General features: G+C 38.3%; 1 protein-coding gene across 1 annotated transcript; it reads right to left on the bottom strand.

Annotated features, from left to right (window-relative positions):
• Positions 1-6,977: 6,977 nt before the first annotated feature.
• Positions 6,978-20,675, bottom strand: TPLATE (ARM repeat superfamily protein). The gene is made up of 8 exons (XM_039027605.2): positions 20,536-20,675; positions 19,270-20,459; positions 18,509-19,105; positions 18,059-18,420; positions 16,721-17,024; positions 10,102-10,224; positions 9,041-9,496; positions 6,978-7,715 (listed from the first exon to the last, which is right to left on the bottom strand). Exons 2-8 carry the CDS (start codon positions 20,389-20,391, stop codon positions 7,200-7,202), a joined length of 3,480 nt encoding a protein of 1,159 aa, XP_038883533.1. The 5' UTR covers positions 20,392-20,459; positions 20,536-20,675; the 3' UTR covers positions 6,978-7,199.
• Between the last annotated feature and the right edge of the window lie 1,214 nt (positions 20,676-21,889).

Genomic DNA, 21,889 nt, shown 5'->3' with positions numbered 1-21,889 from the left:
GGAATCATTGAAGGTTCTTTAGCGATGTTCGGATCAGAAATCGACGCCGTTACTTGGACTCCAAACCAAAACAAAAGAAAATTTATAAATACCAAACTACTCCTATTACTACAAAGACGTAGTAAAAGTGGTAAGTTCGAGTCGATCCACAGAGAAGCGTGATTGGTTTCGTTAAGTTAACCTTCTAACTAAAGCAATAAATGGAGGGTTTTGATGTGGAAAAGATAAATGTGTGAAATTGAAATAAAAGGGTAAATGTAATTTGGGATAGGAGTCTATCTAATTTTCTCCTATGCAATTTCTTTCATTAGGCACCAATTAATTATACTGAACCTGTCAATCTCTCAACCTATTAGAAAATCTAATAGCCCAATTAGCTAATTTCAATAAAAATCTAAATCATCCCTAATTTAGTTTTAAAATTTTCCTTCTTAGTGACATACAAGTTAAGACTGAAAAGCATTAAGAAATGGTTCAATTGTTGAGAGATACTACAAGACGGAAAGCCATATCTTGTAGCACGATTTATTTGGAAAGATTATATTAGGGCAAATGTGAGTTTGGCCAGAAAAAGTCTAGACCCTAAACATGTGATCCTAATATGTGCAGCTTAATCAATCAACGATGCATAGGCTAGAAAGATTTTGCAAACAAGAATTTCAACAAATTAATTTGTTAGAAGAATTTATCGAAACTTCATTGAGATTAAAATGAATCCAACCAAAGAATTCACAAGATTGCAGTTAAATTAATTAGGAAACCTTCAAGAAATTAAACACATGGCTCTTGCTCAAAGAAATTAGATAGAGATTACCTCTCAATTCATAGACAAATCAGAGATACACATCCGTTCCATTGATTATAATCCAAAATAAAAAGAAAAACTAGCCTAAAGATACTGAAAATTGAAAAGAATGGACAAAGGGTCGAGTTTTACTTCAACCTCCATCAATTTGTCCTCCTAAATTCAGCAATATTTGACCTAGGGCCGAAGAGAATATTTATAAAAATTGAGGCAGCATCGCAATGCTGAAAACAACGTTGCAACGCTCACTTGCGCATGCACTCGGCCAGATTTTAGTCAAAGTTCACAGCATCGCGACGCTCTAAAGGAGCGTTGCAACGCTAAGCTTCTATCTTCCAGCGTCACACGGCATTGCAATGATGGTAATGATAATCATTTGGAGCGTTGCGACGCTCATGGCAGCGTCGACACTACCTTGTGACAGTGGTAGTTTGTAATTTTCACTGTTTTGAAGCATGGCTGCTCAAATCACCTCCAAATTGCTTCAAATTAGTCCGTTTGACTCCGATTTCTTTGTTCTACCTCTTCGGTGCATGATACCTACAAAATAGAAAAAATAAACACATAAAATTCAATAACAAGTCAGAATTAAGATAGGAATAATAGCTCTATTTGAGAGCTATCAAGCGAAAAATGGGATCGGACTCAAAATCCCAAATTTACAGAACATCAATTTTACAGCAAACAAATAGGTAAAATATACATTTAATTGAAGAACAATTAATTTCCAGCATGCTCAAAAAGAAAATTACATAAGAGAAAATTAGGTTTCAGAAACCTTTACCTTTTACTTTCACAATTTCTCTAGGTTTGATGGTATTCTATTACTTAAGCATCTAGCATGTCAGTAAAGAAATTTTCTCTTTCGCTGAAAGTCTCGTTAGTATCCCATTCCCTTGATTGCGGGCTTGTTTAATCAACTTGGGGAAGCTGTTCTTCAATTGAAAAAATCCCTCGAACCGATGAAACCTCTATACTCTCTGGGTGAGAATCCGGAGTTTGTATATGCTCTGGTTATTATGGAAGAGGGAATTGAGAGATGAGAGGAGAGAAATATTGGGAAAATCACACGACACTCTGTGTTCGTTGTTCTTTGTGAAAAACCAGAGGACGGAGAGAAGGCCCCCAACCCACTAATGTGTATTAGAGAGAAAGGAGTGGAGGGAGTCAACTCCCTCCCAAAATGATTTTTAAATAAAATAAATTTATTTATTTAATATATATTTATATGATAACTACCTTATCATATAATATATATTAAATTATATGTTATATCAAATACAACATATATAACCTATAGTTTCTATATTCTCTCAACAATAATGTTTAATATAAATTCATTTATATTAAATTTAATTATATGAATCCAGTTCACATAATTAACATTTAAATCATATTCAAATATTTATTTCGTCTCATATATACTTTATATTATAATTTATCAGATACATTATAGTAATTATATCATCTATAATTAGATTAAATTAATTAATCACATATAATTAATTCTCTCAATTAATTTGAACAATTCAAATTAATCCAAAAATTGATTCTCATTAATTTCCATTGAGCAACAGAGAGGACCTCATGGACCTATAGCTTGAAGCTCTAACGATACGTGAATAATTAATTAAACTCTTTAATTAAAATATTCACTATTCGTTAATTGTCGGGTATTCCACTAAAGACCGACAATTGCACTCTTAGCACTATATATATATATATTTCTGTATCTATTGGATATAACCAATCAATAGTACGATGACCCATTACAAATTGCTCTTAAGTACAGTTGGGCCAAAATTACCGTTTTACCCCTATAGTTACATCTAACTCCTTGAGTACCACTGATCCCTCTAATGAACAATAAATCATAGTCCAACTATGACCAAACCCCTCTCCGACCAGGAGAAGATGTGGCGTCACATTGTTCAAATCCCAGAATCAGCTCTTAAGGAGCAATTTATCTACTTACCCCGACATTGGGGAATGAGTGAATTCATTCTTGTGTAGCTGTATTCCCAACTCCTCAATCAGACTAATCCCCAAAATGGTAAGGTTTTTGAGTCGAGATCTGACCACTCTCACCCATACAAATCAAAGAACCACTTTCATAGGCAGGAGTTCATAACTCACTCAAGATTCAGGTTATGTCACCTATGGTCATCCTTGTGAAATGTAAGTCTCTATTATGAACGATGTTATATAATGAGACTAGTCATTTTGTGGTCCGATCTTATACAAATGCCTTTGTATAGAATATCTGTGCTCACATGTCTCCACATGAATGATCAGGATCAGATCCTTTGCAGCACTTTACAACAATTGTAACATCTATAAAACAGGTCATACTCGTAGTATCACTAGGATAAGGTATCCAATCTTATCCATCTACTACATACCATTTAGATTATCACTTAAATATAATCCACTCGTCTGTCTCTACATACATGTTTAAGCTACAAGATAATCTTGAATGTTAGTTTATTGGTTTTTGGGTTTTAACGCAACTAAATGTCAAATAAAACATCACATATTTTATTAGAATAATAAGATGTTTGTACAATACAATTACAAACTATAGGATCCTACAAGATTTAGGGCATCAACTCCAATATAAATTATATAAAATAATCTAGGATCTTAGTTTATTGGATTAAATGTATGTTCATAAAATAAAAATTTGTTTATACAATATTTACAAACTACGAGAATACAAGAGGGATTTTGGACACCAATCCCAACAACTTGAACTTTGAGTCTCGATACGCTCTGCAAGCATCATGAAACAATTTTCAAACGGACTCGTTGTTGAAGTATTTCTCCACGTTCCTTTTCAAATGGTAGGTACAATGTTTGTGGTAAGATTTGGGGAATACGGTAGCAATGACATTAGCTATACTTTATCCATGATCTGAGACGAATATGAGGCTAGGGCATTCTCCAATTGTTGTTTTAAGGTTCATCATGAACCACTTCAGGACTCGATCATTCTTACTATCAACAATTGCATATACTAGTGGGTACAGTTGGTTGTTTCCATCCATTGTAGCACCAACTAGCATTGTTCCCTTGTACTTACCCTTTAGATGAGTACCATCTACAATGATCGGGTCAACAACTCTTAAAACCTCTTAAACTCGCACCTAGTGCCATGAACATGTATTTGAAATATTTTTATTTTTCAAACTCGATCTCAAATAAAGTTCAAGAATTTTCTATCTTCAAAGGCTCACCATTGCATGCAAGTTCGCATATGATTCCTCTGACATCCCCCCTGCAAGAGCAAAAGCAGTTTCTCTTGCACGTGCCTTGTCATAACTAATATTGATATTGTACTATTGCCGCATGTCCTCAATAGTATGGTGTGGTTTGTCCCGCTGACCAATGCCAAACTTGTCCTTCATCAAGTGACCAATAACGAATGCACTGGCTTGTCTTTGGTCATGATTCAATACTTCAATCGAGCATGTGTGATTGGACGTGCATTTTGTGATTTTGAAAATATCACATTCGCCCATTTTAATTGCTCGAACGGCCACTTAAAAGTTAGGTCTAAACACCGAACAGTATACAATTTTTTGTTCGATTTTTTAACTCACTGCTCAAAGTTGTTCTTAATGGCCGACATTGCTAACCATATCTTCACATCACTCTTGTTGAAGAAAATTTAACCTACTTCAATGGTATCCCCCAACCCTACGGACGACTATGGTTGCATGATCATGTCCCCCATTCTGGCATTACTACTGGATGATACATTGCATGGATTTTAGCGAGGCACACTCTCAACAAAATAGCCAAAATCATTTGAAAGAATCGGAGTTGGTTGTTCTTCATTCATAACAGAAGGACCACTTCCTGAACAACCTAGGTTGGTTGTTATTCATTCTCACCCTCTTCCTCTTCTATCATTATATTCTCATTTACACATGTCCAAACCTCTTCTATTGTCATATTCTGATGTAATGCGTTCTCTATATTAACATCGATGTTGTCATTTTTTAGTGAGACACTGATGGACAAACATCATGCCCATTGACATTTGCTCCACACATGGGTTGGTCTTTTCTCTTTGGGTAATCAAATGTTGCCTCGCGATGAATTTCTTCAATTTCCTCAAGACTTATAAATACTTGCGATCTAATACGATCATACTCTGAGAGGAGAAATTAACATCGGCATCGTTCATTAAGCATACTGGAGGTGAATCTATATCCATCTTATATGTCACCCTCATTACAATCTTGAACTGTGTCGAACTAACTTGCATGATCTCATATACTAGATTTACCAGCTCATTAAACGTCAATATGTTCGGAACTAGCAAACCCTTCAAACGACCTCCAATATAGCGTTCTTCTGTGTCGTCCCATGTACCACTATAACGTAAGAATATATACTTCTCCATCCTTCAAGAAAAACAATACACAAAGTGAGCAGTTAGGAAAATTGGTTACTGTTAAATACTCGCTATACTCGATCCTCGCTACTTGCTTTTAAATACTCAATACTCATCCACTGATACTCGATATTTTTAACTCGATGCTTACTGTTTCGTAGCTTTCTCTTCCCTCATCCTCGCTCCATTGGGAGTTACTCGCATGTCTCAGTGCACACATACAAACTCAAACTCACTCGTTCCTTTTGCTACATTCATATGTCTTGCACAGCATCAAAAAAGTAAAAAACGTGAGCAAAAAATTAGGAAAAAAACTAGCACATTTACTTACTTGAGATGTGAGACAATATAGTGAAATGATCTGAATGCCTTTATAACTTGATCTCTGCCAAGAAAAATAGGTTTTGTGAAGTGGATTTTTTGGATGGAAAGTGAGCTCGATTTTCTCTTTTGTGTTTCAGTTCTATTTGTTCTTAGTTAATTAAAAAAAATCACTTCACATTTCAAGAAATTGATTTGAAAGAATAGTGAGAATTGTCAGAAAATTCTCCAATTTGTATATGTTTGTGCATGAGCATTAACTATAGAGCAGGTCCTCCAACAGGAATGAAAAATTCAAAATGATCGAGTATACGTTAATCGAGTATCGAGTATGACGTGACTATGATCGAGTATACACGTATCAAGTGACCATGCATTTGGGTATCGAGTGACCATGCATTTGGGTATCGACCGTGCATCAAGGATCGTGTGACGAGCCAACAAGGATCGTGTAATCGAGGATCGAGTGGCAGGTAATCGAGTACCGAGTTCCTTGGTAGGCCCGGGCGCATAAGGTGCATCTCAAGGGTGAAGAGGTAAAATCACACGTGGATGACGCCAGCAGAAGATCACTTTCCATTACTTTTTCTAAAGATGGCCATTTTTCATTGGGCCTCCCAAATGAGGCCATCCATACAAAAAACCCACGAGAATATAGCACTAAAAAATTTCTCAAACATAGCATATACTTTTAGTAGCATCTTATGGGCATATATATGTTAATATATAAAAGTCGATAATACCTACGAATATTGTCTAACTTATATTATATATATTTATCTATTATTGATACTCAATTAATCTTACATAAAAAAAAAATTAGTATATGCACATATAAGACTAATTTGTTTATATAAGTATGACCATACCCTTTTATTACAACTCATTAGTACCTTAGTTTTGTTTTCTTTTTTACGATCTATTGGATGGATGAATCGAATCTCTGACCTTGAAGTTGATAGTACAAAATTTATGCTAGTTGAACTATGCTTGCATTAAATTTTTATCATTTTAATAGAGAAGGTAAGATATCGAGAGTTATTTTGATAATATGTTGGATGAGAGATTGAACCTATGACGTTGAGGTTAATTGGGAGAATGAACCTAGGATATTGAGGTTAATAATTCATTCTAGATGACTATTGAGCTATACTCATTTTGAACAAAACTTTTAGACGATAAAACATAACTGAAAAAGTGTGTATCGACTTGTACAACTCACTGCACAGATCGGATTTTCCCCCTTAACAAAGAAGTTGACCAATATTTTGAACACATCTTAAAGATGGAGGTAGAAATAAACATACTATTGAAACCCGTCGAAAAGTAAGAACATAATAAACATATCTGCAAATATCACACATTTTTCTGTGCTTCCTTTTTCTTAATAAGAAAACGGAAACATTATCAAAGGATCTAACAATCCATTAAATACACATTAAAAACGCATTGACAGCCTCTAAAAAAATCACAATATCAGAGCTAACAAATACATGATACAAATACACAGGCAGTCCTTCCGTGGGTGGTGAGGGGAGGGAGGGATGGCAAATGAAAGTAACACTCGCAGTCAAAATTACACAAATTTTGGCTAATCCACATTATACCACAAGGCAAAGAATCTACATATCCAAACCTTTTCTCACTATGAAAAAAAAGAATGAACGCAACTTAATTAGCTTTGTTTGCTCTATCTTTACATAACATGTGCCATTCCTGAAGGACTGCAGCTTGAAGAGCGAGATGTTCAACCTCTTCTGCAGTTAATTTTGACAATGTAGACGGCCCCTTACTGTTTTCCTGACTGTCTTTCTTCTTTATTTCTCCTTCGCTGTCTTCGACATCATCTTCTTCTTCGTCGTCGTCTGATTTTGGTGTCTTTGGTGGAGGTTGGGCTGCCTTGAGTAAAGCTATCCGTTCCATTGATATCTTCAGCCTTTCTGCAGCAGCTACCTTGACTTCCTCTTCAGGCATGTACTCGACGCCTCCATCAGTTACGTCATCTAACCAACCTTGAGGATCGGCTTCGATTTCTTTTGTAATTGATGCATCAGATGCTCGAACAACAAATTTGCATAGCATGGTCGTTGTCTCATCGCCCAGATCTACGTTTCTGCTTACTTCACTAGCTCCAAATATCATCATCCCCACAAACCCCCCATACCATGTTTTTGCAGCCAAACAAAGCTACAGGCATTCAAGTAGGAACAGGTCAGCTTCCGAGAATAACAATTATATTTATCTTATTTTCTGGTACCATTTCAAGGATTATAAATTCAGTTCAGCATCAGCCAGCACAAAGGAACAAAAAAAAGATGCAAAGTTAAACGAGTTAATTTACAGTTGACAATTAAAATCAATGGACACCTGGAATGGAATCATGTTGAACAAGTACATTCTAAATCTTCAGAAGAGGAAAGAGAAAATGATGTTCTCAAAGGCTTTGAGGAAGGGGGATCACATCTAAATATTAACTATATGTAGTTAGCAAACAACACTATCAACTCCAATAAGAAGCAAGGTCACTAAGGGTAGAAATGGCAACTAAGCATGGCTCAGGCCGGGATGATAATCTCTATGTATCCTGCCTCATTCCCTGAATTCTCATTCTACTCCAAGCAAACCAAACACAAGATCAGTCTACTATTCTAAACAGACTACTACATAGTAACATTTCTTTAGGCTTTTTTTTTTTCGGACTTTCCCGTCAAATTCGTTAGACCACAGGCTACCTCAGGTAAGTACACTGTTGACTGCTGCCTGTGATAGCCAAAACTAACATTCCTATCTTCGGATATACTAAGCGAAAAGAACTCTTCCCATGAAGTCTCAATTAAGACTTGCTATCTATGTTTTAAAAAAAACTAACGTCCTATTTTGAGAAATTATGCCCCTTCCCTTGATACTAAAGATTTTTGGGAAAATCCATGCTTCTAAACATGAATGTCAAAAGTGAGAAGTCACTCAGCTTGAGAAAGCCACATAAGCCACGTGGCCGTATAATTGCATGTAACTTGGTGCTACTTGATGAATCTTCATCACACTTTCTGCCCAACACTTGAATTATCACAGTTAAGTTTTTCACACATTCCCACAATTCTAACATGGAAGTTCTTTAACTATTTTCACTTTGAAGTTTGCTTCCAATCGACTGGAATGGTTTTAGTTTTATATTAGCCGATACCTTCATGAACCTGTATTCCGAAGGAATCAGTTTCCCTCTCCGAGGACTCACCGGATCTGTCTTCAGGAAAGCAAATACATATGGGGATTTGTCCATTTTCCAGACAATTTTATTATATGACCATGGGCATGAAGACCGTCATCAACGCAGGAAAAGAAAATAACAACTTAAAAAGATATTTTTCCCCTTTTTTCAGGAAGCTTAGTGTGTCTAAGTTTATATATAGTGGATAAAGATAACTTTCATTGAAACAAAATAATAAAAGAATACCATGGCATGCAAACCCACAAAATGGAACCCAATTAAAGAAAATGGCATAGAACCTCACCTGAAACCCAGCCAAAGTCCGAATAATGTACGAGCAAACACTGTGGAAAGGCTTGGTGGGCAAAGATTTCAATCCACTTAAAAAAGGAGACGCTCCATATTGCTGTGCAGCAGTAGCCTTGAAGCCAGTCCCCTCATAAGTATAAGTGCCAGTATACTCTACAATTGCAGGCAAGCTGGGCCATAGGCGGAAAAACTCAACAGGAGATATTTTATGTGGCGAGAGAAGCTCAGTCAGTGGAATTTTGTAAGGAAGACACCTCAAAATCACAGGTTCTCCTAGCTCTGGCCTTAAGCTTCTCTTTTGTCTGATAATATGAGAATCTTCTTCGGAGTAATCACCTTCATAGTCTCCAGCCCCACCACTTCCGTAGAAAGGGTAGTATAAGACTTGAACCCAAAGGGCACATCTCTCGAAATGTGAGACACCGACTGTTACACTGCACAGAACTGGATCCTGGAAAGGGGGGTAAGTGTAGAGTCATGAGATTGCCTTTCCTTGTGAAACAAGGCAAAAGAGGGCAAGTGAAAAAGTTTTTCCTAATATCAAGTGAGAAGTTGAGAACAATTAATCCCAAAGGCAAAAAAATAAGCCATCATGCCACGACAAATAAAGTATTCAAAATATTTCTTAGCATTCTCCTAGCATGAGTTAAAAATTTTGTTTTAACATCATGGCCTGATATTTGAACTAGTAGTTTAGTATGGAGAGTTGATGCTACTGCAACGTATTAGAGCTTACTCTCTTGCTCCGCATCTATTAATTTCAAATGCTTAGTGCGTGGCTGTGGCTGTGGCTGTGGCTGACTCAAGCATTCTCACTCTTGACTAAAATTTCATAGGTGATGCTAATAGTTTTGCTAAAAATTAGATAATTCCACTCGAGCTATATATTCTTATCTACATGTAAATAGGCTTTTAAACAATCACAGCAAGAAGTAATTTAACATGAAATATGAACATCAATAGTTCACATACTTCTTATTTTCTGTCATGTAACTGAAAGTTCACATTAACCAATAAAAAGAACAAAAGATAAAATGATTCATCACAAATGGGTACCTGTGACACAAGATTACGCAGCTGTCTCACTGCTTGAGGAGAACCATCCATGAAATATAATGCTCCAGACAACCCAACTCGAATATCCACCCGATTAAGTTCAAGTTCAGTTAAATTTAGAACCTGCAATATGTCAATAGACTCAATACACTCACACCTAGAAAAGAACCAAATAAATATCCAACAGAAAGTGAAAGGAGGCGAATCATGAAAACATTTTTCAGATATTCCATTATTCTTGATTGTATAAATTGGGGATATTTTAATTGAGGGGGCATTTGGCCCCTCAAGTTGGATTCGTTTGGTTCACCAATAATTGAAGAGGTTTATTATCTCGTTATTCGTGTTAACTCACATTTTCACCTCATTATTCGCATCAACTCCCCTAATTACTCCCCTCTTATAATAATTACCAACTCAACACGTCAAACGTCTCCTGAGTTTCTTTAGATATAGCTCTTTCTAGGTTTGCAAGGGTTTTGATTTTCTTCCACCAAACCAGTCTTTATTTATAGCTCTTTTTTGGTGTTAGAAATAAAGGGCTTTGTTGATAGTTTATAGTCCCGAGGGTATTTTAATATTTTACTTTACCCTAGATTTATTTCCTTTTTTTTGTATTAGGGCTTGCTAGAACCAATAAATATGGCTTCTCTTGTAACTTTCATTTTATGTTAAAATAATAAAAAAAGACTCTTAATCGTGGTTTTTTCTTTTTGTTCTAAGGTTTTCCACGTAAACTTAGTGTTCTCTATTTTCTATCTTTTATCATGGTATCAGAGCGTAGTGACGAAACCCTAACTGCCATCGACAAAAATCAACTAGTGCAAGATAATCTTAGTTTTGCACCAGCCCTACTTCAGCCATAGCTGTCGATGGGGCCTCCGACCACTACCACTATTGCTACCGCCGCCAACATCGCCACTGCTATTGCCGTCCAAGCCGCCGTTGATTGGTATCTTTAGTCCTTGCATATCCGTCCAACTCTAGCGCCAACCGCAACCCTTTGATGGAAACCCTAACATCGTTGCTCTATTTCACATTGTCGTCGGAGTTCCTCCCCCGTTACCAAGTGTCGTTGCTGCCTATCCCTCCAACCTTGCTGCCGGCAGCCAAAACATACACCTTGAAGCCAAGATTGGTGAGTCGTCCGCCTACCACAGAGGTAAATCCCCTGCTGCTACAACAAGCCCCTCACAGCCATCGGGAATCCCCAGCTACTTTCCCTTCCAGTCGCAAGCAACCTACCTGCAGCCGCCGAGCCTTACTCATCACGCGCCGCCTAGTTTTCAGCAACAAATCGCTGCTTTTAGGGCAGCCTTAGGTTCTTCCACAAACTTAAATTCCAGTACGGTGAATTTTGTCATTCCTTCCGGTCTACCGATGTATCCAGAGAATTCGGTAACCTCTTTCCCTGCTTTAACTACTACAAACTATTTGTCTGGATCTATGGAAAATTCCTCAAGGTTAATTGCAGGAGAAAAGTTGAATGGTCAAAATTCTCTCCTGGTCACTCTCAGTCCATTAAAATGACTCTCGAGGGCGCCACAAGTTTGGTTATCTAACTGGTGAGATACCATGACCTAGGCTAGGGGATCCTCAGGAGCACATTTGGAAAGGAGAAGACTCCCTACTTCAATCACTGCCGATTAATATTATGGAACCTTAGATAGAGAAACTGTTGTTGTATGCTACAACGGCTCGAGATATCTAGGATGCAGTTCAAAAATTATATTCTAAGAGGGAGAATGTGTCTCGTCTTTACACTCTGCGTAAACAGGCTCACGAGTGCAAATAGGGGATGATGGATGTCACTTCATACTTTAACAAATTGTCCCTAATCTGGCAGTAGACCTGTGTCGTGAAATTATATGGGATTGTCCTTGTGGAGGTGTCCAGTATTTCAAGATTGAGGAAGTCGATCGTTTGAACTCCAAGTTCGATATAGTGCGAGGTCGTATACTGGGATAGAGGCCTATACGTTCTCTTATGGAAGTGTGCTCTGAGGTTCGTCTAGAGGAAGACAAAGTCAGTGCTATGAACATCACAACTGTATCTGTTGTTGATTCTACTGCTTTCAGTGTGAAATTATCTGGTTCTGATAATGACAAGAAAAATGGGAAACAGATCTCGGTGTGTGAACATTACAAGAAACCCTGGCATACGAAAGATCAATGTTGGAAGTTACATGGTAGACCACTGAATGGCAGAAGACGTCCTCCAAATGACAAGCCCAATCCTGGTCCGGGCTCTTATGAGTGAATCTGCGAATGCCTCCCAGTCACAACCTCAGTGAATTGCTAAAGTGACCCCGGTGTCTCTTCTCTTGGGGCCATTGCTCAATCAGGTACCTCTCAATCCTCAAGTCTCCTCGGCATAAATGGTAAGAAACCATGGATACTTGATTCAAGGGCTACGGATTATTTGACTGGATCTTTTGATAATTTTCTATCATATCTTCCGAGTACTGGTAATGAAAATATTTTGATTGCAAATGGGTCCTTTGCTCCTATTGCAGGCAAGGGTCATATTTCTCCTTTTGACGGTTTAACTTAACAGAATGTGTTGCATATACCCAAAATATCTTACAATTTACTAACTATTAGTAAGATAACTAGAGATCTGAATTGTCAAGTTGTCTTCTCACCAGATAATGTTTTCTTTCAAGATTTGAGCTCAAGGAAAACGATTGGCACTATCCGGCACAATAGGGGACTCTATTTCCTTTATGATGATGATTCCTCTAGGAACTATTATAGGACTAGTTTGTTGTCTTCTTATTTTTCAATTTCAAAAAAAAGATTTATGTTATGGCATATTCGCCTTGTTCACCCAAATTTCCAATATACGAAATATTTATTTCCTCATTGTTCAATAAAGTTGATGTCTCTTCTCTATATTGTGATGTGTGCATTCATGCAAAACAGCATAGGGTCACCTTTTCGTCTCAACCTTACAAACCTTTTCAGCCCTTCACCCTTATTCATAATGATGCTTGGGTCCCTCAAGTATTACCACCTCTTCAAGGAAACGTTGGTTTGTGACCTTTATTGATGATCATACCCATCTTATATGGGTTTTTCTCCTCACTAATAAATCTGAGGTTTCATCGATCTTTCAGCAATTTTACACTACTGTTGAGACTCAGTTCAACATCAAAATTGCTATTCTTCTTAGTGATAATGGTCGTGAGTTCCTTAATCATACCCTTCATGATTTTCTGTCCTCTAAAGGTATTGTCCACTAAAGCTCGTGTGCCTATACCCCCAACAGAATAGGTGGCTGAAAGGAAAAATCGTCACCTCCTCAAGGTTGCACGGTCTCTCATGCTTTCTAATTCACTTCCATCTTACTTATGGGGGGATGCAGTTCTGACTGCAGCTCATCTTATTAATCGAATGCCTTTCCATGTCCTCCAACTCCAAACCCCTCTTGAATGCCTCAAGGAGTCATACCCTACCACGCGGTTTATTCCTGATGTCCCTCTCCGAGTTTTTGGGTGCACTGCCTTTGTCCATAGTCATGGCCCTAACCAAACTAAGTTTACCCATCGTGCTTAGAAATGTCTCTTTGTTGGGTATCCCCTTCACCAGCAAGGTTATAAATGTTTCCACCCTTTTCCCGAAAATACTTCATCTCCATGGATGTAACATTTCTTGAGTATTAACCTTTCTTCCCCATTAGTCATCTTTAGGGGGAGAATACTAGTGAAGAGATTAGCTGGTCCACATCTTCAGTCCCATCTTCAATCCCTACTAACCTTCCCGAACCCATCCTGAGTGTCCATGCCACATTTCTAACCACTAAACAAGTCCCTTGAATAACTTACTACAGGAAGAATCTCAAAAAGGAAATGGTGTCCCCTACTACTCCGCCGGCTTTGGTCCATGAATCTGAACCAACACAAGCTCAAGGTACTACTAGCCCTGGTAATGCTAACTTGAGGATGTTGTTGATTCGGCCGAGAATAACAGAACCGATATATTAGTTCCAAAGAATAACAGGGTTGCAAGCAGTGATGAGACTTCGACTAAAACACAAGAGGGTGAGACTCTTCCTCAGGCTGAAAAATGTAATCAAAATCCCATTATAGATGAGGATTCAGACAAACCAGGGGATTATGATATCTCTATTGACATGCCCATTGCATTGAGAAAGGGCACCAGGTCCTGCACCAAGTAGCCCATGTATAGCTTTCTATCTTACAGTAATCTGTCTTCTGAGTTCAGGGCGTTCACTGCCAACCTTGATACAGCAACAATACCAAAAAAACATACATATGGCTATGGAAATTCATGAGTGGAAGACTGCCATCATAGAAGAAATGAGAGCTCTTGAAAAGAATAATACGTGGGACCTTGTAGCACTTCCCAAAGGGCATAAAACGGTTGTGTGCAAGTGAGTGTTCACTCTAAAGTATAAATCAAATGGAACTCTAGACAGGTACAAAGCCAGATTCGAAGCAAAAGGGATTACTCAAATGTATGGAATAGATTATTTTGGTACTTTCTCCCCTGTAGCGAAGTTAAACACGGTCTGGGTCCTTCTTTCTATTGCAGTTAATAAAGACTGGTCTCTCCGTCAACTTGATGTAAAAAATGTGAATGGTGAATTAGAAGAAAAGGTTTATATGAGCCCTCCCCCAGGTTTTGAAGCTCAGTTTAATCATCAGGTTTGTAAACTCAGGAAGTTTTTGTACGGTTTGAAACAGACCTGAGAACGTGGTTCGACGGATTTACTACCTTTGCTAAGTCCCAAGATTTCACTCAAGGACACTCTGATCGCACGTTGTTTACAAAAAGGTCAGTATCTGGGAAAATTGTTGCTCTAATTGTGTATGTAGATGATATTATCTTGTCAAGAGATGATACTGCTGAGATCACCAAGTTGAAAAAGAAAATGGCTGACGAGTTTGAGATCAAAGATCTAGAGAATCTAAAGTATTTCCTTGAAATGGAGGTGGCAAGATCAAGGGAAGGGATCTCTGTCTCACAACGGGAATACACTCTTAACGTGTTAAAAGAAACAGATATGACTGGATGTAGACCTGCTGACACTCCTATTGAATTCAATGCGAAATTGGGAGATTTTGCTGACAAAGTTCCTATTGATAAAGAGAGATATCTGCATCTAGTGGGAAAGTTGATTTACTTATCTCACACTAAACCAGATATTTCTTATGTTGTCAATGTTGTTAGTCAGTTTATGCAGGCACCCTACGAAGAACATATGGAAGCTATGAATCGGATTTTGAGATATTTGAAAAGCTCTCCGAGTAAAGGTCTGATGTTAAGGAAAACTGACAGGAAATGCATTGAGGCTTATACGACTCTGATTGGGCAGGATCAGTTATTGACAGAAAGTCTACCTCTGGATACTGTACTTTTGTGTGAAGTAACCTAGTTACTTGAAGAAGTAAGAAGCAAAGTGTTGCTAGAAGCAATGTTGAAGTTGAAAATAGAGCTATGAATTTGGGAATCTGTGGAGAAATCTGGTTGAAGAAAGTTCTATCTGATCTTCACCAAGACAGTGTTTTACCTATGAAGCTCCATTGTGATAATAAAGTGGCTATAAGCATAGCCAATGATCCTGTATAACGTGATAGAACGGAACATGTGAAAATTGATATACTTTATAAAAGAGAAACTGGACAATGACAATATCTATATTCTGAATATTCCATCTAGTTAACAAATAGCTGATGTTCTCACCGAAGGGTTACTCAGACAAAGTTTTCACTCATGTGTTAGCAAGTTGGGTCTGATTGACTTCTACGCCCCAACTTGAGGGGGAGTGCTAGAAATATTGTCGATAGTTTATAACCCTGAGGATATTTTAGTATTTTACTTTACCCTAGGTTTATTTCCCCTTTTTTTTGTATTAGGGCTTGCTATTCCCCTTTTTTTTGTATTAGGGCTTGCTAGAGCCCTATAAATATGGCTTCTCTTGTAACTTTCCTTTTATGTCAAAATTATTAAAAGGGACTCTCTATTGTGGTTTTTCTCCCTGTCCTAAGGTTTTTTACGTAAACTTAGTGTTCTCTATTTTCTATCTTTTATCACTTGGGTTTCATGGGTTTTGAATTTCTTCAGCTAAGCCAAGCCAATTTTTACTTTTCAATCTGATTTTTCAAATGCGCTATGGGCATGCAAACTCCTGTCTCAAGGAGAACTTACTATTTTTGATAGAAAGGTGAAAGCGTCGATGAGGAAGGATTGCTTGCAATTAGTCTCATTACCTAGTATGAAGTTTTGGCCAAAGTACTCACAAAAATACTAAAGGAGATATTTGCATCGTAAGGTTTTGAATGTGACTCCGCTTCTATAGCTCCATGCAGGTATCTTATTTGTGTTCTAGTGCTTGTCCTTTTTTATTGCCGACAATTAGGGTCGCTTCATGTAACTTCTGTACAGTGAATGTAGGCCAGCCTGAATATTGGTTCAACCCAATGATCCTATGTTTCGTTTCTCTACTATTGAACCCATATTCGTTAAGGGTATAGATTTTGTCCCGATATATTATGGATTATTAACATAATATTTCCTTTAGAAAAAATCAAATGACCCAAATTAATAATTTCTATCCAGTAAACTACAGTAATGAGAAGAGAAACATCTTTAACCTTCAAATGTAGAGTAATCCGTCCATCACTCGAGTTTGCCAAATGATATGCTTCCACATAGCAAGGATCACTACTTCCAGTCAAAGTAGTTGCAGTTGGAGGAACCTTGAGAAGAGTAGAATCAATTCCTTTCGTCAGCAAAAGAGTTAATTCACTAGGTTCTGGCCTCCAAAGCTCTAAAATAGCCTTGTGAACTAAACCTTCCAATTTTCTGTCCTGAGCTGCTGCTGCTTCATAGAACTGCACAGTTAGTTTGTGATGGCTAAATGGGTAATCTCCTCTGGCTTCACTGACCCCTGCCCACCTGTAAATGATCATAATCAATTTCATTAAACAAAATTTTCACTCGATTATTTATTAAATAGAAAGAGAGAAAGAAAAATATATCTGAAACGAAAATCAAAGGGGGATCCTAAGCATTGACCAGCATTTTGGAACAAACAGATAATCAATTTTACACAAAACGAAGACCAAGCATAAAATATAGATGTTTCTGGCTACCAAGTAACACACCCCACCTAGGGAGGGACACGCCAAGAAGCCTCTAAATGATAGAAGAATAGAAATTACAAAACAAAAAGATCTCTCATTCAAAATGTAAACAACTCCCCCGATATAAGAAACTCTGGTTTTCATAAAGTACACCCTGAGCCACTTCCAACAACCTAGCCAAACACCTAATAATCAGAGAAAACTCAATAGGAAACATTCGATGTAAATTTCTGGAAGAGAGCTAAAAATTTGACCCATAGGCTCCCTAACAAAGTCTCCCTGTCCTTTAGAGACAGGCAGGCCACAAACAAGAACACTATTTAATCACCCATCGGAAAGAAGGGAAAATTCCACTTCAATCTTTCAAGAAAAGAGAGAAAAGAGAGAGTTTCTAAAGGCAAGCGTCATTTTTTCCCCTTTTCTAAAATCATAGAAAACAGACATTTCACTAAAAATAATGAAATTTACAAAACCGAGGGGAAACAGCCCCACAGCTGAAGCTAAGAGTCTTCGACAGTGTGAACTCACAGAACTTGATCTAAACCAGCCAGCTTTTGCTACCTGCCATCCTTACTCAACAGGCTTTAAAAGTAAAAGATAACCAGACCTAACTAAAAATTTCATTTTTAGAAAGTTGTAGTTACTATTCTATTATTACAGAAAAGTCCAAGTTTGGGAGAGAATGCTAGTTCAACTAAATGAAGAAAAGGAGCTAGTGGCTTTTTGGGTGGTTCAGCAAGAACTAACATTAGGTAAAAATATTTTCCCCAAAAACTGACGGCCATTATATGATGAGCACTGAAAACCACCCAAAAAAGTTGATATTTAGCAATGCAATATACTGACCTGCTTTCTGAATTGTTTGAAGCATACTTAATTCTTTGTAGTATTAAGCGACATTGGTGTTTGTTGACTGAATCTGCCAAGCCATTATTTCGAAATTCTTCAAGTTCTTTAGTCAATAACTGGCCAGCCCTAGGATGACGTGATCCTAATCGCTGAGCACACAAAAGCACTGCCTGAACATCTTGAAGTCTATTTGTTGTCTCTGCTGCTGTATCTACGTTGAATAAGACCTTGTGGATATTTGTAATGATGATATTTAATGGGTCATCAGGGTCGTCAGCTAGAAGGGGGTCCAAACCTTCAAGATTGATATGCTCTGAAATAGCCCAAAGAAGACGGGCACTTATTCTTGGGGTGTTTACCTGCCACATCATTGAATTAATGATAAGGAACCATTAAAAGCAGGTAAATATATGTTGTAGAAAAGAGAGATACAACAAGCTGAAATACCTCGCGTAAATCTTTCACAAGTTCATGTTGCAAGTTTTGCAGCCTTGTCTCATTCAAAATTTGATCTTGGGATGCCCCATCTTTGATCCTTTTTACTCCTCCTCTGGTATCATATATATGGCATAGCCTAACTAGCAACTTCAAGTAACAATCAATTGCATATGTGCGACCATCACAATCCCACTTGACACAGGGCCTACAGACTTCAACCACCTCCAGTGCAGGCTCTGTCCAGTTTAGTGCTCCATAACCAGTTCCATAGGCCAAGGCTCCAATAACTCTGCTCTCCATCCCAGAGTTCTTTTGTTCGGGCAAAGGCAAAGATAACTGAAAGCAACTTTCCACCAATGAAGCAACTAATTCCTCCCTGAACAAACCTTTACTAGTAATGGAATTGAGATCATCTCTGATTCTAGCATCTTCAAATAAAGAAGCAATATCAGTTCCTGCAAGAGGCTTTTGACCTCTACGTACACTTTCCTTTGCAAAAAGGTCAACACAGAGAGCTGTACGGCAAATACATGCTAAGGCGTGCATACGATCTGACTCTGCTCTCAAGTTTCTCACCATCAGAAGTAGTCTCTTAAACAATGAAACCTACTAACAACAAGATATCATATTGTCAGGGTACAAGCCTACTTTGAAGGTCATTTCAGAGATATGAGATGTTGTAAAGAAATTATCGTCTTAGTACACCACAAAATGCAGGTAAACAACACGTTGCCTACAAAAATAGAATAGATCAATATGAATACACATACCTGCATATGCAAATCAAGGAGGTGAAGATTGGTAACAACGGCCCGAACAATACTTTCTCTAGCAGACGAAAATTCTTGCCTATCCCAGAGTGTGAGAATTGCTATGGTCGACTGTGAAGCCCACTCAGGCTTCCCTCCAGGCACATCAGCCAAGTACAACATATTAATCCCTACTTCAAAAATCAATGCCGGTTCCAACGACGAAGCTAAAAATGGCGCTAAATGGGTAACTACATCTGAGACTCCCACTAACCTCTCTGCACTTGAGTCCGTAATGGTTCCCTTGCCAGTAGAAGACTTCGAGAGCTTACTGATGACTTCAGCTGCCCCAGACGCGACAGCCTTCACTGCATACACAATTGGAAACACAGTGGCTCTAAAGCTCTCCACAGGCAAAATCAGGGACCTCGCCATTAAGGCATTTCGCTTCTTCCAAACGAAGTCTGCCATTGATGAAATCCAATTGGACCTAATAGCGAGTGAATTTTCACTATCCACCAACTTATCGCCTGCCAACCTACTCATTCTCTTCGAATCAAATTCCTGGAACAGCCTTCCGACTGACTCAAAGGCAACCTTCGAAACGGCATCCGACTTATCCAGCATGTTTTTCCCAATCCGTGACCACCAATTCGAGACCTTATCGAGCAGACTAACATTATTCTCACATAGCGTGACAAGATCATCCCTAGCAAGAATACACCCCAAAGTTTCGGTGATCGAGAACCTCAAATTATCACTAGGGGAATCAAAACAAGCAGAAATTTCTTTATGTGAGTCAGTAATCAGCTTGGCGAGGCGGTAGGAAGGGATCGCAGCGAGAATTGAGACCCCAGCAGCGGTGACATCGGGGTCAGGAAAGTCGAAATCTGTGCGAATGCCAGTGCACACAATGTCCCAGAGATCCGCAGTAAGACGCGTAGAACGAATGAGGTCAAACGCAAGTTTCTTACAAACGGCAGAAGCAGGGGAGGCTACGATCTCCTCGACGGCAGACTTGGCGATGACGGAGATGTCCCGACCGGCGGCGGATTGCTGTAGGGCCTGGAGGAGAGCGCCGGATTGGCGAAGGGCATCGTTGGAGCGAAGGTCAGCTTGGATCTGAGCAAAGAGAATGTCCATGAAGATATGCTCGCGATCCAAGGAGTATGAAACGAGAACCTTGAAGAATTACTGACAAAAGTTTGCGCCTGAGAAACCAGCATAAATTGATTTCGAGATTGTTATGTGTTCGATGGAACAGAGAAAGAAGAAATGGGAATGAACCTTAAGCCGGAATTTGCAGGTGGCAATGGCAAACGGACATGGCTTCGACGACTGAGCTTCTGGTCTCCGACGGAAATTCGGGCTACGGTAGGTTCTTTCAAATTGTGGGCTAAGGCTAGGAGTGAGCCCATTAGTCCTCATTCATGTTTTTTGGAAATTTGTACGGATGATCCAAAAATTGGACTCAAATTTCAAATGATTCATTTTTAAAAAATAATATCGATTGACTCTATGCTGACATAATCGTCATACCAAATTACGTAAATTACCCTTACACCAACCTCACGAGGTAAATCTCGCTCTCGTCTAATTAAACGCTCTCGCTCTCGCTCTCGCTTGAAATTCCCTGGTTTGATGTGATTGCTCGTCAGTGTACTATTGATTTGACAAAATGTCACGACGGAAGCCTCAAATCAAATCAATAATACTTAAACACAATACAATGGTGATTTCTTTAAACTCTAAACTCTATTTCAAAGGTGATTACTTCTCTAGTTTTCGATGGTGTTTTGTTGAACGGAGATTTTTCGAATGGGGATTTCCAAGACAAGGCTTTCTCAGAAAGGAACAGCTTTTTCAGAAAGGTGAATTATTTTGAGTCTGTTTAATTATTTTTTATGTGTTATTTCTGGAAATGTAGCATGATGAAATTTTGTATTGGGGGAGAGTAAGAAAGATGAAGAGTAAAAGAGAGAGCGAGATTATGAGAGAGAGCAAGATTTTGAGAGAGCGAGATTTTGAGAGAGAGCGAGATTTTAAGCAAGAGCGAGATTTTGAGAGAGGGCGATATTGAGAGCGTGAGGTTTTGAGAGAGAGCGAGAGTACACTTCAATTGCTTGTACAGCTTAATGACAAATGTTCTCTTGCTTTGTAGGATGACAGAAAAGTGTCTATTTATTCAATTTGGAGGTGATTGAGATAGGAATGAAAGTTCATATATTGGGGGACAGTTGAAAAGAATCGTTGTGCCCCCTATAGTGAATTATGAAGAACTTAAATCTCACATTTACAGGGCTACAAAAGCCAGCTCTTCAGAGTTTAAGTTTGATCTTATCTTGAAAGTTAAATATAATCTTGAATTTGAAGCCCCCCCACAATGCATAACGGATGATGATGATCTTCACTTCCTTCTTTTGCGAGAAGAGCTTAGTAGACTTCAGATAGTTGTAACGTTGAAGTCTAAATAGGACAAAAGGGTTAGAATGGGGTTTGAAAATGTGAGTTATGATGATACGGCTGTGGACAGACAATACGAGGAATCATATCAGATTCATCGGGAAAAGGATGATATTCCATTGTCTACCAACACTATACCATTAACATTCGATTATATGGATTGTGGTCCTTCAGTGGA

Source organism: Benincasa hispida, chromosome 1 (genome assembly GCF_027475165.1).
Source record: "Benincasa hispida cultivar pf3 chromosome 1, pf3_genome.v1.1, whole genome shotgun sequence".
NCBI classification, from domain to species: domain Eukaryota; kingdom Viridiplantae; phylum Streptophyta; class Magnoliopsida; order Cucurbitales; family Cucurbitaceae; genus Benincasa; species Benincasa hispida.
The sequence above is the reverse complement of the archived record's forward strand: the minus strand, read 5'-3'. Positions and strand labels throughout refer to the sequence as shown.